General features: G+C 33.9%; 1 protein-coding gene across 1 annotated transcript in view; it reads right to left on the reverse strand.

Moving 5' to 3' along the window:
• Positions 1 to 3,546: 3,546 nt before the first annotated feature.
• The window catches only part of LOC129230471 (golgin subfamily A member 6-like protein 22), a 69,983-nt gene continuing 57,240 nt past the window's right edge, over positions 3,547 to 16,289 (reverse strand). Inside the window, exons 5-6 of the mRNA XM_054864873.1 lie at positions 14,241 to 14,372; positions 3,547 to 4,647 (exon numbers count right to left, since the gene is read on the reverse strand). Coding sequence (XP_054720848.1) covers positions 3,547 to 4,647; positions 14,241 to 14,372 — 1,233 coding nt within the window. The remainder of the gene's footprint in view (positions 4,648 to 14,240; positions 14,373 to 16,289) is intronic.

The following is a 16,289-nucleotide window of genomic DNA, read 5'->3' on the forward strand; positions in this document are numbered from 1 at the left end:
GCATGGAAGACCTGACGCAAAATTATTTCTGATTAGTGTCACAGGCACTATAGTGAATATGAAACCACATGTCTTCGCCCCCCTGGATGGTCGACAACCCCGGGGGGGGGAAAGCAGTGGGGGGAGCTGTTTGCTAAAACACTCATAACTTGCGAACTATTTGAAATAAAACACTGAAAAAAGTGGCAAAAGATGCAACAGAACAAGGGCTTGAAAAACCTAAATATGTTTATGGTCTTATCTTTGTTGGTTTTTAATTAAAATTCCTTTTTTAGCAGCCATGCAAAAATTTTGAATTAAATACGAAAAGCTTTTTTTTTCAAAGATAAGTTCTTTTTTAAAATTATTTAACCGTTTAGGGAATCAATAAAACCTGAAATTTCATTATTCAGTTTGTTTAAAACTACTTAATTATTACCAACGTTAGCGTTAAAAAGCGAAATAGAAAATGCAAGCATTTTCCTAAGTTAGAACATTGAATAAAACGGCAGTATGCTAAGTAGAAAAAAATAGCCTTATTATCCTTATGACGAACTATTCATTCTTCAGTTTACAAACTTATTCTAATTGCAAAGTATATATTTAACTATGGCTTTAATTTTGTTATATACTGCTTTAAATTTGAGAGGAACTAGGGAACCAGGCCCAGAGTAGTTTCAATTCAAATATAATTTTAATTTATTTCTATTAATGTGTTTTTTCAATTTGCACAAAAGAATATTGCGGGTATTGTTTTGCGGATATTGCTTTTTATAATTTACTCAACAAAGAACAATGATACAAGAAATAATATGTACTAAATAAATATAAAAAATGAGAAGCTTGAGCTTTTATGAAAACGAATATAAATATAAAATTATACACTAGAGTTCTAAAAAAACTAATTGAATAAAATTAGTAAAATAATGCGTATTAAAAAATAATTGTAGAATATCAATATGCATACGTAAAGCATTAATATATCAGAAATTCTGAAAGCTGGATCATACTCTTTTTTGTTGACTTGTAATTGTTCTATTGAATCGTTCTCTTCCGAGTATTTTGTAGTTTGTGGGTTTTTGCTTTAGTCTTAAAAGCACAGTATTTACAGCAAGATGAATTATTAATAAAACAATTACAAGATTATTTACAGTTCTTGCCTGCGCAGGGTGGAATTAGACTCTCTGGTAACACTGGCTGCATCATAAGGTGTGGGGCTTTATTGTTTCATTTTCATTCAAGTGAAACCCAAACTTGGTTTCATCTAAAGGCACTGCTAAGGTACAGGGGAATTGATTCAATAGTACAATTGAGTAATACTTCTTAATTGAATAAAGAATTGCAGGAGCATGGTAAAGAGCTGATATCATATTTATTTCTGATGGAAATGACAAGAAATTATTGTAATGTACTTTCCGGAACTTTTGGTTTTCAAGTTATGAAAACGACAGTGAGATGTACCGATCGTGTTTAAGGTCCACTCGTGTAGTTTGACTATTGGAGAGAAAATTTTATTATTTTTTGTTTGGAGACCTGCAAAATCTTTGCTACATTTGAAAGTAGTGTTTGGGACATTATGGACCAGAGTAATTCATTCCATCGATAACTTGAACTTTGTTCTTAAAATAGGGTGCTTCTTCTAGAGTTTTGCTGCAAGAAGTATCATTTTCAATTACATTCACGAAATCGGACCTCTCGCTTTGCTTCGGTGAACCATTCTGATGAACCTAACCTAGCATTGGGCTTATTGTATGGGAATGATTTTTAGATGTACTAACATCACTTTTGAGCTAACATTTCCCAGGTTAAATGTTTTTTTGGTTTTCTTTTGCTGTTTTGCAGTCGCTATTGAAGACATTGCCATTGCAGGACTTCTCTGGATAAGAGACTATTCACATTTTCTTTAACGTTCCACTGAAATTTTGATGCTGCTTATGTGGCAATAGCCTCGCTCACTATGTTTCATAACTCAGGTGTAAAATCTGCAAAAAGGGTTATCCTGATAGTTTATCCTTTCTGTATTTACTTCGTACTTGCAAACTTGCATGTTTTAATTTTTTAAAAAGTGCCATTGTGACCCATACTAAGCAGCAATAATGCGTTAAAGGTTAAATAATTAAGTAATTACTTAACTGAGACATTGTTTTGATAATATTACGAAATAAAACCGCCACAACAGGAGAGCCACAAAATTTTCTTTGGTTTATGGTCGAGTCGTCAAGGTACATTCCGTAAACTTTTTTTTTTTTTTTGAATTACCTCAAATGCTTTTTGAGCTTGCTTTTATTTCACTTTTCAACGCTTTGATAATAATTAAGTAATTTTAAACAAACTGAATAATGAAATTTCAGGTTTTATTGATTCCCTAAACGGTTAAATAATTTTAAAAAAGGACTTATCTTTGAAAAAAAAGCTTTTCGTATTTTATTCAAAAATTTTGCATGACTGCTAAAAAAGGAATTTTAATTAAAAACCAACAAAGATAAGACCATAAACATATTTAGGTTTTTCAAGCCCTTGTACTGTTGCATCTTTTGCCACTTTTTTCAGTGTTTTATTTCAAATAGTTCGCGAGTTATGAGTGTTTTAGCAAACAGCACCCCCCACTGCTTCCCCCCGGGGTTGTCGACCATCCAGGGGGGCGAAGAAATGTGGTTTCATATTCACTATAGTGCCTGTGACATTAATCAGAAAGAATTTTGCGTCAGGTCTTCCATGCATGCTCAAAATACCCCTTCAGCTTTTGAACTATAATGCAAATCGTGTTCGAGCAATCGAGCTTGCTACTGTCATTTTGTTTTTCAACGCTTACTTAAATGTTTTTACAAACTGAATAATGATATTTTGGGCATTATTTGAAAAAAAAATCAAACAATTTTGATTTGGAATTTATTTTGGTCAAAAAAAGTTTGTTTTGCGCATTTTATTCAAAAATTTTGCTTGTTTGCGAAAAATGGAATTTTACTCAGAAACCAACAAAGATAGGTCCATAATTATATTTAGCTTTTATGAAGCCCTTGTTTTGTTGCGTCGATTGCCACTTTTTTCAGTGTTTTATCTCAAATAGTTCGCGAGTTGTGAATGTTTTAGAAAACGGCTCCCCCACTGCTTTCCCCCCTCCCCCGGGGTTGTCGACCACCCAGGGGGGCGACGACATGTGGTTTCATAATCACCATCGTGCCTGTAACAATAATCAGAAATAATATTGCGTCAGCCTTTCCATGCATGCTCAACCCCCTTCAGATCCCGGTCTATAAGACTGGGAGACATACGTGGCTCTGGGCAGAAGCCACGAAAATATCGATTTTACTAAATAGTTTTATGAAACGAATTTGCGCTGCTAAGAAACGACTGAACAACTTTAAGTTGAAAATGCGCTCAACGCTTATTAATTTACAATCTCATTTTATAAATCATAAAAACAAATGCATCGAAAATTACCGGAAGATTACAAACAATATTGCAGCTCCAAAAAAAAAAAAAAAATATATATTATTTTACTTTTTGTTTCTAAGGTATGATGTATCGTTATGTTCTCATTTATCTTTTATTTAAATTGTTTTAAGCTTAATTGGTTGACTTCTGTGATTGGCTATCTTCGTTTTCGTCATCAAAATCGTCGCTCAGCTCTTCAACTTCGTCTGTAGAATCCTGGATGCTTTCATCTATATCATCTACATTAGAATCTTCTTCTTGTGTGGAATTTTCACCACGTACATCAACGTCCTTCTCCCCAGGATCACTCTCGTCAGAGGAAATATCGTCATCATCTGATCCAGCAAGAGGTTCATCATTGCTTTCTTCAAACTCCTGAAGAACATCTTCAAATGCGCCCTGGTCCGCGCTATCTGAAGTTGAAGGACTCTTTTTGGACTTTCCATCGTCTAAACTCTCTTCCAAAACTTCAGGCACTGATTCTTTCGAAGATGAAACAGATGAATCGTCACGTACTTTCTTCTCCTTAACATCCTTTCCTTTTTCGCTCGGCTTTTGACGTTGGTGGGATGTTTTTGATCCGCCCCATTTCTTATCCTTTCTCGCTCGATTCTCCATTTCTTTCTTCATTTCCTCTGCTCTTTTCCGCTTCCATGCCTCCACTGCTTCCTTTTTCTTTTGTCTTTCCCTCCTTTCTTTTTCCTGTTTCTTCCGTGCTTCTTCGTCATCACGTTTCTTCTCTTCTCTTTTCTTTAAAGCGGCCTTTTCTTGCTTCCATGCTTCTATTGCCCCCTTTTTCTTCTGCTGTTGGATTCTTCTTTTCTCTTCGTCTTTTTTCGCACTTTCGTTTTCTTGCTTTTTTCCCAGTTCTTGTCCCTTGGCTTCTTCTTGTTGCTTTCTCCAGGTTTCCAACTTTTCCTTCTCCTTCTGCCTCTCCTTTTGCTTCTTTTCCTCTTGACGCTCCCTTTCTTTTGCTAGCCTTTTCTCCTCAGCTTTCTTCTGCTCCTCCACCATCTCCAGTCTTTTTCGCCTTGCCTCCTTCCATTCTTTATTGGCCTTCAGATATTTCTCCCTAGCTTCCGCTCGTTTCTGTGCAGCATCCCTCTTTTTTTCCTCTGCCGCTCTTTCGCGCTCTTCCGCTTCAGCTGCTTCTCGTGCTTCTCTTTCGGCTTTTGCAGCTTGAAAAGCCTCTTTCTCTTCTGTCCAGCGAGACTTTTTCTGTTTCTTAACTCTCTTGGGGAAAAAGGAAAGAAATAACATCAGACAGGGTAGAAAGTAAAGACATACCTTTGTGCAGAAAAGCAAAAAAATATATATTGTTACGTAAAATCCCTGAAATTTGCAGGGAACTGCATACACGCGTTGCGGGGCTTCAAGGAATCCTTTTTTTTAATGAAAAAGAATGGAGCTTACGAATGAAAAAACGTTTATCGGATGCTTTTCATCCATAAACTCACCTCTTTTGCATAGAAAAAAAAAAAACGAGCTGATGTGTGCATATACAGATTATATTTCCTAATATTAGACATTTTAATGTGATTCAATGATTAACTCTCTAAATATTGCCAATAGTAGCCAAAATAAAACCAGATTTAGAAAAACCTGCCAAATTTGTCACCAAGTTGGCGACAAAACTTGGCGACCAAAAGCTTGGCGATATATCTCCAAGTATTTGCCAAATTATAACACCACATTTGAGTTTACCTTGAAATTAACAATGATCCCCCCCCCCCCAAAAAAAGTGTAAAAGACCCCCTTTGGAATATCCGAATGCAACCAAAAAGGGAGGTGCACAACTATTTAGACTCCACTAGGAGTCTACGTACCAAATTTCAGCTTTCTAGGACATACCGTTCTTGAGTTTTGCGACATACATACGCACATACACACATACATACGTACATAAGAACGTCACGAGAAAACTCGTTGTAATTAACTCGGGGATAGCCAAAGTGGATATTTTGGGTGTCAATACGTTCTTAGGCACTTATCCACGTGTGGTCATGTTGAAAAAAAAAAAATCAACATTCATTTGGGGGTGAGCAAAATGGAAATTAAGGTCGATTTTTTAGTGGAATTTTTTTTTTCGCGAATACAATACTTCCTTTTTTGTAAAAGGAAGTAAAAAGAGTTTCTTGTAACCCCAAATTACGTGCATGCAGTCTTCTAAAAATCTGTGCGATTCAACGTTGTAATATTTTATCAAACAGGATATTTCAGATTATTTGTCTTTGACTAAAATTTCATGAAGCTTTTTAACATGAATTCTCTGAAGAGTGCAGTTTAATAGATACATTAAATCGCGATTTTTGAAAAACACCAACTGTTTTTCATTTAAACTGAGCTTCTATTCTTATAAATGTTTTTCAAAATGTTGTGGAATTTTTTTTAGGAGGCATTCATATCAAATGAAAATGAATTAAAGCTTTTAACAACTATTAGCGAGCCATGCATTAGAAATGTGGTACATAACCATTACAAGCTTAGCTCTCACAACATTTTCTTGATTTTGAGAAATATAATGCAAACGATTTATAAAATACTGTTGAATAACTTCTCAAAAAAAAAAAAAAAACTCACAGTTAATGGATAACTGTGATAAATCTAATTATATTTTTTTCTCTGAAATATATGCATCTGTATTTTCCTTTTATACCAATTGTTTACAGGGCCTGATTAATGCACGGTCCGGCGGGTCCGCGGACCTGGGCACCACAAATTTAGGGGCACCAAAATGGCCTAGTCTAAATTCACTTACTTAAAAAAAAAAAAAAAAGCTTATTTTACTTTTTCTCAATTTTAAGGAAGAAGGGGCTCAAAATTTTTTTAAAATCAACTCAAAAACTCATAAAGTTAAAAAAAAATCGCGTAAAGAAGTCGTTGTTCCTTAGCTCTGGAATTTCAAAAAAATTACTCGGATGACATAGATGAACATTTTCCAGAAGAATGAACACATTTTCAAATTTTCGCTAACGTAACCCTTCTCCTGGAGAATGTTTTAAAAGGATAAGATCACTAAACATTACACATACATTTCCGAATGTGGATTCACCCCTGCAGCTTCTTCTTACCTTGCCTATCAGCAGCTGTTCCAGTGAAGGTTCCTTTTCAATTTTGAAAAGAATCAAAAATCATTTGAGAAGCTGCGTTTCTCAGGATAATTTACAGGTGTTTTCCCTTATTGACCATTAAAAATTCTGTGACATCAAACCAGAGGCGTAGCTAGACCCGACTTTCGGGGGGGGGGAGTTTACTTCTTTATATATATATATATATATATATATATATATATATATATATATATATATATATATATATATATATATATATATATATTATATATATATATATATATATATATGTGTGTGTGTGTGTGTGTGTGTGTGTGTGAAACTTTTTTTAGTATTAAAAAAAATAAGAGGGAGGTGAATCTTACATACTTTGGAATTGAATGCCCCTAAGCCTGATACTTGTGTCAAACAAAACAAAAGCAAAGAATTTTTTTTATATTTTTCTAATGTTATGGAAAATTTAACTTTTTTTTTCTTTATCCTCCGTTTAATTTAAAGTGAAATTTTCTAGCAACGTCTTGTCAAAACCAGTCAATCCAAACCAATGAGCGTGCTCCGTTCATTTCAAAGTGACCTCTTTAATTTAGAGGCTAACACACATCTACAAAAGCTGGCATCCCTGAAAGCTAATAGATACTTCCATTTCCGCCTGTAAACTGGATGTTTGACTTTTAATCTCATTGGTGGACAGACTATAAAGACTTTTTACTAATTTGGTTTGCACTAAAAGTATGACAAAAATAAAAAAAGACTTCTTGAATTATAATCCGCAAAAAATGAAATTGCTTTTCATATCTTTATATTTATATGTTGCTTTTTATGTATTTACATTTATGCTAATTTTAAAGCAGTTAATAAAATTTGAATGAAAAAAATTAGGGAAGAAATATAGTCGGTAGATAGTTATTCGCTCAAAGCTGCATACCGCGCGTTCTCCTCTCAAGTTTATATTTTTATTTTTATTAGCTGCTTTAGAATTTACATAAATATATATTTGAGAGAGCAACAGCAATTTTCAAGTGTTATAAACAGAAGTCTTTTTTATTTTCTACTTTTTAATGCGAACCAAGCTAACAGAATTAGTCTAGATTCATTTCGTTTTTTAACATTTTATTCATGTAATGCTATGCAGTTTTTCTTTTTAATTAAAATAAAATCACCTTCAGAAGGGTCCGATGGGACTAGGCTGGCGTTAACTTTCTCTTTTTAGAGCAATCCTTTTCTTCATTTTCATTTTTTTCTTAGGGTTTAAAAAAGCTTGTTGTCGGTTTTGCTCACTTCACTGTGCATCAACTTTCACTTAGAATGTACTATTTTAAACAGACTGTATGTTTCCAAAAGAATACGCAGTAAATACTGGATGAAAAATCAATGTGATTGCGATGTATACTGTGGTTAGCAAAGGTCGTTTTAACTATGACCTATGACACACAAGAGACCAGACCAACAAAAACCTCTATCGTCTCAAATTCCAGTTATGCTATCATTTTCGGATTCAAAGCCAAATGATCTTTAAAGCAGCAAACAAAAACTCATAAACAGAGGAATTGTCTTCAAGAGCTGAGGGGGCAGTGGAAAAAAGGGAGAAATGCGTTCCACGAATAGGCTTTCTAGGAAGATTAACAAAAGGACAGTCGTTTCGCGCATTTTCTTGGAAGACGAGTAAAGGGGTGAAATTCACAGGTTTTACATTTCAAGTTCATGGTTAAAGATCATTCAAGTTAAAAGCCATTTCGCTCTGTTATCTGGATTAGTGCTGTTCTTTGGTTGCTCTCTTTCTTAAAATTGTGATTCCTTAGAAAACCAAAATGATAGGAGTAAAAAGAAAGTATAAGATTTTTTCAAGTGATGAAAAAAGGAAAATCGTAGAATATTGGCCAAGTTAGATTTGCAGCAATTGCTAACCTCAAGAGAATAAATAATGAATAAAAAAAAATCAAATCAGGGACCAAAAAGCAATAAGACTTTTTCTTCAAATAGATATGCTTAAAATTTCTTTTACTGTCAAAATGATTCCTTAAACATGCAATAAAGCACTTAATAATGTAATAATAGAAAAAATACCTAACAAAACTAATACAGAGGAATTTTAATCAAGAGCCCACATTGTCTTTAGTATCGATTTCAAATTTTCACCATCATATTCCAAATTTTATAAAGTTTCTCAAAGCCCCCGTATCTTAAAACCTCTTTATCTCGATTTTTTTCTTCCCTGTGAAATTCGAAGTATACAGATTCGACTGTATGCAATATTCCCACTGCGCGACTTATAAAATTAAACATATTTAGCAATTTGCAGAATCGATGACGAAGAAAGGCTGCATATACATGGATTTAACAAATCAATCTCATTTCTAAAGCGAAGTGTTAAATTTCAGTCAATTATCAAAAAACTGTCGCAGTAGAGGGAGGCGTCTTTATGCTTGAGGAGCAGATTTTCAATGGCATGGAGGGGGGGGGGCGAAGTGAATTTTTGGCCTTTGTTACTCAGAAAAAAGTGGTTTTTGAATTTTTTTTCTTTTTTTCTTCTTTTTTTTCTCTTTTTTTTTGAGACAAACGTTTCGGGGGGGGGGGTTGTCCGCAACCCCCCCCCTACCCTGCATCAAACATAGATTTCGATTATTTGATCGACACATTTGCCTCTGTTAAAGCCAGAAAGAAGACTTTTTAAAGCTTGCTGTCAGAATTGGTAAGATTTTTTTTTCTTTTTTTTTTTTTTTTTTTTTTGCAGTTTTAAATTGTTTTTTAACACTTTTTCGCCTTAAGAGGCATTTTTAACTGTGATTAGTTTGGTGACTATCAAGTGTTTGGTATTCAAATCCCAGGTTTCCTTTTTTAAATGTAGTAATGTTCCTTTAAAATGTAGTTTCTAGTATGAAACATTGACTTTAAAATTGTGCAGATTTTCTCATGGGGGAGGGACACCAAACTCTACTCAGGACCTGGGCACCAGTTTGGCTTGATCGGGCCCTGATTGTTTAGTTTGTTTCAAGTGTTCAGATATTTTGTAAGTATTATTGGGTATTATAGTGATTTTTCCCTCAAAAATGTATGTTGTTTCTTTTGTTTGTAACAGTTTAAAATATGGCTAAATATTGTATTTTTTTTAAAAATTCCATCTGATATTTTTTTTTCATTTGTCTGCATTTTTATCAAATAAAATCAATACCAAAATGTAAATCATTCAATACCAATGTAAATCATTCGTGTGAAAAATGCAAAATATCTGTTAGTTTATGAATAAGAAATATGCACTTCTCGTTTTTCTTGAATCATTTTACAATGAACAGAAAGCAAAATATATTTCGTACTTTTTTTGCATTAGAATTTAAAGTTGCAGTGTATTTTCTTTTTACCCATTAAAATAAATTTTAATTTTATTCATTATCTATATTTATTGCGAATATATTATTTAATGTGTCATGCATGAATGTTAATTTAATTTACTATTTAAGAACTATTTGTGTCGATATTAAAGCTCGAACGATAAAAATTTTTAATTGAGAGATGTGTCGGAGTATTTCATGTAAAAACCAACTGCATTTTTAATGGATTATAAAAAAAAATCTAAATTTTTATTCACGGTAGAGCTATTATGAGATGTAAACAAATCGTCTTCACGGGCGGCCGTGTTGAATGAGCGCGTAAGCCTTGTTTTTAAGATGGCTGTGAGCAAGGGCATGAAACACGTGTACAAAGTATCACTTCATGCCTTTGGAGCTACAAAAGAAAGTTGAAAGCTCCCATGCAACTTTTTAAAAATTCTATCTCATCTCTTATTTCTATTATCGAATTTGATAATTGATAATTTAATATCGAATTTGACTTTTTCTACACAACATGCTCAGAAAGCGCCGGAAGGTTTTTTTTTCTTTTAGGATGATAAAATTGAATTCAACCGCAAAAGCATAATGCATACTCTGGGAAAAGTGTTCAAAACTAATTATTTTTAGCTGGAGTCTCTTGTGTTTTCTTAATCCAAAGATTACATGAAGTGCCATGTAGCTCAAAATCGTTGGCGCTCAGCCATGAACAAGTGCACCTAAAAATTAGTTTAACACCGAACGCAATTAAAGGGGTATATACCTTTGGACAGGGATTTGTAACTAGAGGTAGCAAGTAAAATCATTGGCTTGGGAAAAGCTGAGGCGAAGATCCCAAGTCGCGTGGTTCAATACTACGAGTGGTTGACACGTTTTGAGTGTAACTAGTGGAAGAAACCTGATTTCTTCCAATACTTTACTTTAAAATCTATCATGAGAACATTGGATTCCTTGCTTCAAGACTTGAAAGCTTCACTCTTTCTGAATTTTATCGCTTCTAGATGGGTTATACGTTTCACGTTTCTGTGTTTCTGTCTATGACACCGTAGCTCCTAAACGGGTGAAAAAATTTTGATCATGATTTTTTTTGTTCGAATGTTGACTTGATCGAGAGAGGGTTCTTAGCTATTGGTCTTGTCTCTGTATGATTTTAAGAGCCACTGTCTGTAAGAATCAGGCAGTTTACGGCATTTGTGATTGTTGACATTTTAAATTTTTCTTATTTTCACACATGTTGTTCCTTATCATGAATGAAATGTTTGTGCAAAATATGAGCTTTGTCTGTCTTACCGTTTTTTGGAAATTAAATTTTTAAATGTACGGGGCGTGGCACATTTTTGCGCGTTTTTAAAATTTGCGGATTTTAAAGTTCTTGTTGCTTTAAGCGCCCCTATAATGACACGGATTTTTAAATTCTGTACTATTATATGGTCTTCTTAGATACCATTACAGCTGTCAAATTGGTGTCACTACGAGGGCGATGGCCACAAACTCCGTTTAAAAATGACCGAAAATGATTTTTTTTTTACTACATTCAATGCTAATTTTCTCAAAGCGCCTTCACGATGACACCAACGTTTTTACATAAATTCCTAGCTACACTTACATACATCAAAAATATGTAATAAAATTGGTGTCACTATAAGGGCGCCAGAAGATATTGGAACTTTTAAGTGATAAATTTCACAAAAATGCAAATGTTTAAAACCTAACTACTACTCTCGCCCTCATAGCAGAGATCTGAAACTAATTAAGTTTGATAACCAACATGTTCGTCTAACATATGAACTAAAAAAAAACGGTGTCACTCCTATTACTTTTGGAAATATAATCATTTGAAATTAGTATGTTGTGGAGTTATTTAAAAAAAAGACTTTTCTAATTCGAATGGCTTTTCGCACGGTTTGTTTTAAACTTTAATATAAAATTACAGTAGGGACACCTAAAATAATATGTTTCTAATGCTTTTTATAAAAAAAAAGCTTTATAAAAAGCATTAGAAACACAGTAAATCGATATAGGTACAGATGGACGTATTGTGTAATGTGCATTATAGGCTAAAACAGTCGTACTAATATTCATATTTTTTCAACCATACTAATTTTTTATCTGTTACTTATATTAAAAATGCAACTATTTATAACATTATGGCCTTAATAGTTATGAACATAATGTATTATATAGCGAGCATTCAGAATTTGAAACATAACTTGAGGATGACGTAGACTAAAACAAAGAAAACATAAAAAATCAAATCATCCAGTTTCAGAAAGACGATCATCTCTTATTGATATCTGGTAATTTTGTAGCACTAAAGTTTGGGAAAACATGGTATCCCGGAGAAATAGTAGAAGTTGATCATTTGCAAGTAAAGGTCAAATGCATGGCAAGAAGGATTGGAATAAATAAATTTATTTGACTCGAAAAAACGTATGGTATGGTAATCTAAACATATTATGCACAATAGATCCACCTGTAAATGTATCAAAACGAGCATTTTCTATTTCAGATAAAGACGCTCTTACTGCCCAAAACTGTTTATGTAAAACGTTGCTTCTTTGTAATAAATTAAATATAAATATGGTCAAAACACTATCTGGGTGTGATAAGATTAAATTAACAAAATGCATAAATAAACAAATAAAATAAATTTAAAATAATAATAAGAAATGAAAAAAATGCACCACAACATACTAACTTCGAATAATTATATATCCAAAAGTAGTAGGAGTGACACTAATTTTATTAGTTTAAATGTTAGACAAACATGATGGTTATCAAGCTTAATTAGTTTCAGATCTCTGCTATAAGGGGGCTAGTTGTATTAAGATTAGCAAATGGTCAACTTCTACTATTTCTTTGGGATACCATGTTTTCCCAAGTATCAGGACTACAAAATTGCCAGATATCAAGTAGGATGACCGTCTTTCTGAAACTGGGTGATTTGATTTTTTATGTTTTCTTTGTTTTAGTCTGCGTCATCCTCAAATTATGTTTCAGATTCTGAATGCTCGCTATATAATACATTATGTTTATAACTATTTAAGACATTATGTTATAAATAGTTGCATTTTTAATATAAATAACAGATAAAAAATTAGTATGGCTGAAAAAATATGAATATTAGTACGACTATTTTAGCCTATAATGCACATTACATAATACGTCCATCTGTACCTATATCGGTTTACTGTGTTTCTAATGCTTTTTATAAAGCTTTTTTTATAAAAAGCATTAGAAACATTACTTTAGGTGTCACTACTGTAATCATACATTAAAGTTTAAAACAAACCGTGCAAAAATCCATTCGAATTAGAAAAGTCTTTTTCTAAATAACTCCACAACATACTAATTTCGAATGATTATATTTCCGAAAGTAATAGGAGTGACACCGATTTTTTTAGTTCATATGTTAGACGAACATGTTGGTTATCAAACTTAATTAGTTTCAGATCTCTGCTATGAGGGTGAGAGTAGTAGTTACATTTTAAACATTTGCATTTTTGTGAAATTTATCACATAAAAGTTCCATTATCTTCTGGCGCCCTTATAGTGACACCAATTTTATTACATATTTTTGATGTATGCAAGTGTAGCTAGGAATTGATGTAAAAACGCTGGTGTGATCATGAAGGCGCTTTGAGAAAATTGACATTGAATGTAGAAAAAAAATCATTTTTGGTCATTTTTAAACATAGTTTGTTGCCGTCGCCCTCGTAGTGACACCGATTTGACAGCTGTAATAGTATCTAAGAAGACCATATAATAGTATAGAATTTAAAAATACGTGTCATTATAGGGGCGCTTAAAGCAACAAGAACTTTAAAATCTGCAAATTTGAAAAACATGCAAAAATGTGCCACGCCCCCTTAATTTAAAAATTTTATTTCCCAAAAACGGTAAGGCAGACAAAACTCATATTTTGCACAAACATTACATTCATGATAAGGAACAACATTTGCAAAAATAATGAAAATTAAAAATGTCAACACTCACAACCTGCCTGATCCTTACAGACAAATGGCTCTTAATTACTGAAGGTATCAGTTAAAACATTGAAAATTAACGCTTTTTCGCGATTAGTATCAAAAGAATTAGTGTTAGTACCAAAATATAGATCGATATTTTTCTGCGTCTTATGGAATTCTTTTGAAACTTCCAAGTTATATAGAACTGGAATAATACGGACTTTTTTAGCAGATTTTAAATACAATCTAAACCTTGATTCACGTGATTGCTAACGATGTCGAAAGAAAGCGGAATGATTTAAAATATTTTTGTGTTGACAGAGGGGAGGGGGGATCTATTTCTTACGAATTCGATGTTCTGCGAAGCGCCATCAATGCTGAGCCACACTTTAGTTTGTAAATCGTTACAGAGATTTGCCGAAACATGGTTCAATGTCAACAGAGCATTCAATTCAATTTCTTACCGTTCCTGTTCGAGTGTTGACGACTTCCTTGATGATGTCCTTCTTCAGCTGATTCAGGTGATGTTCGATATCCCGCCGACGACGTTCGTCCGTTGGAAATCTCAAGAGGTTGAACTTATACTTCTGGTTGAGCTAAAAAAGCAACGAGTTTGTTTAAATTTGATTGCAAAAAATTGGTTTACGAGATTGTAAAAAGAAAAAAAAAAGTTTAATATCGGAATCAGTGGTCTCCGTGCCCTAGCAATCAGACAGAAGTAACTTCCTTGGAAGTACTAACTCCTATAGCTGCCTGCGCGGAGTAAGGACCTGTTCACATATCGGCCGTCCGTTCCGTCCATCACGTTTTTTTTCCTCCCGATACAGGTGTTCTTTGCTGGTTGCCATGACAGCAAGCCATCTTGGACGGGACTGGTTTCGATCAGAAGAATCTTGATATCTGAAGGCTGTCAAAAGTAGGACAGCATTTCATTGGTTACCGCCAAGCAGTGCGCTCTTTTCTCTGGTGGGTGAGTTCAGCCACGTGATTGATGTGCGGCGATGGTATGTGGATTCTACCGTTTTCGTCGACAATCCGTCACGTCAAAAACTGGGATGGACGGCACGGATGGCCGATAAGTGAACTGCCCTTAAAGGGAGATTACGATTCCTTTACTCCGCCTTCGACCTGGTTGTCATCCCTTCTCCTTGTGGCATAAATTTCATTCTGTTATCATCGGTGCCGCGTGTTACTCACTATCGAACATGTTGAAATGTCTGTATATCCTCAATATACAGGGTGTTCCTTTTTAACCTGCAAGACCTTTATTTTCGCAACCGTTAGTCCTAGGTGTATACTTCCACTTGCAAAAATGTTCAAAATCAGATGCAGGGTTAAGACATTGAAAGTTTGAAGCGAAAATAAAAATGAGTAAAAAATACAAAATTTAGCTTTTTATACGGGTTCCAGGTACCTATATTCAGGGACATAGTCTTCAGTGAAATATAATTCCAACATAGAACGTTTGACATTGGTACGACCAATATTCACCGAGATATGAAAAGCAGCGCTTTGTGACTTACACCAATTTACACTCGCCGTCAATAACACCTCTTGGGTGGAAATATAGTGGTTAACAAGTGTGTAAAATTAATGTGTGCATAGACCATGGTTTTTCAAATTTTTCGAGGTTTTGCAATGCGTTTTTGCGTATTAGGGTATAACAGTTGCATTTATTTTTGATTAACAATGAAAAATATAAACAACTTGTATTTTTTACTTTGACAACCAGTCATTCTTCCGAAAGGAAGATAAGTTCCAATCTCATCTTCTGTATAGTCCCATAAAACTAAAAAGTGGAATATCTCCTTGAGTTTTGGTCCCACAATTGTCAAGTGTTTTGTGGCAGTCACAGTTTTTATTGGAGATTATTTCCCTGAATATGAGTTAGGGGACCTGGGGCCCGTATAAAAAGTTAAATTTTGTATTTTTTGACATATTTTTATTTTTGCTTCAAACTTTCAATGTCTTAACCCTGCATCTGATTTTGAACATTTTTGCAATTGGAAGTATACATCTAGGACTAGCGGTTGCGAAAGTAAAGGTCTTGCGGGTTAAAACGGAACACCCTGTATAATAGCGAATCATGGAGTAACGTTCCTGATGTCATCAGCAATGAAACTTGCTCCACGACATGATAATTTGATAATATTTTTTGGTAATGTTTAACATGCAGGGAATATGCTTTATTTTGACGAGCCTGAACTGGATCAGGTATCTGAACTGTTTTACTGGTAAAACTGTCATTTCGGGAGAATGAAGAAACGTAAAAATGGTCAACAATGAACTCTACCCACTGGAGTTTTGGGTTAATCCACTGGAGTTAGGCTTACAAATTCAAGTATCAAAATATCACGAAACAGGCAATGGCTTCGTTCAAATGTAGAAGCAATTTTCACCTGTCATACCTTGACGGGCGACTTTCTAGCATGATAAATAAGTCAACTGCAGCAAGTGTATTTCCACTAATATCAGAAATTCAACTGGCCAGTGGCCACTCTTTTATTTCTATG

The sequence above is a fragment of the Uloborus diversus genome, chromosome 9 (genome assembly GCF_026930045.1).
Source record: "Uloborus diversus isolate 005 chromosome 9, Udiv.v.3.1, whole genome shotgun sequence".
NCBI lineage: Eukaryota > Metazoa > Arthropoda > Arachnida > Araneae > Uloboridae > Uloborus > Uloborus diversus.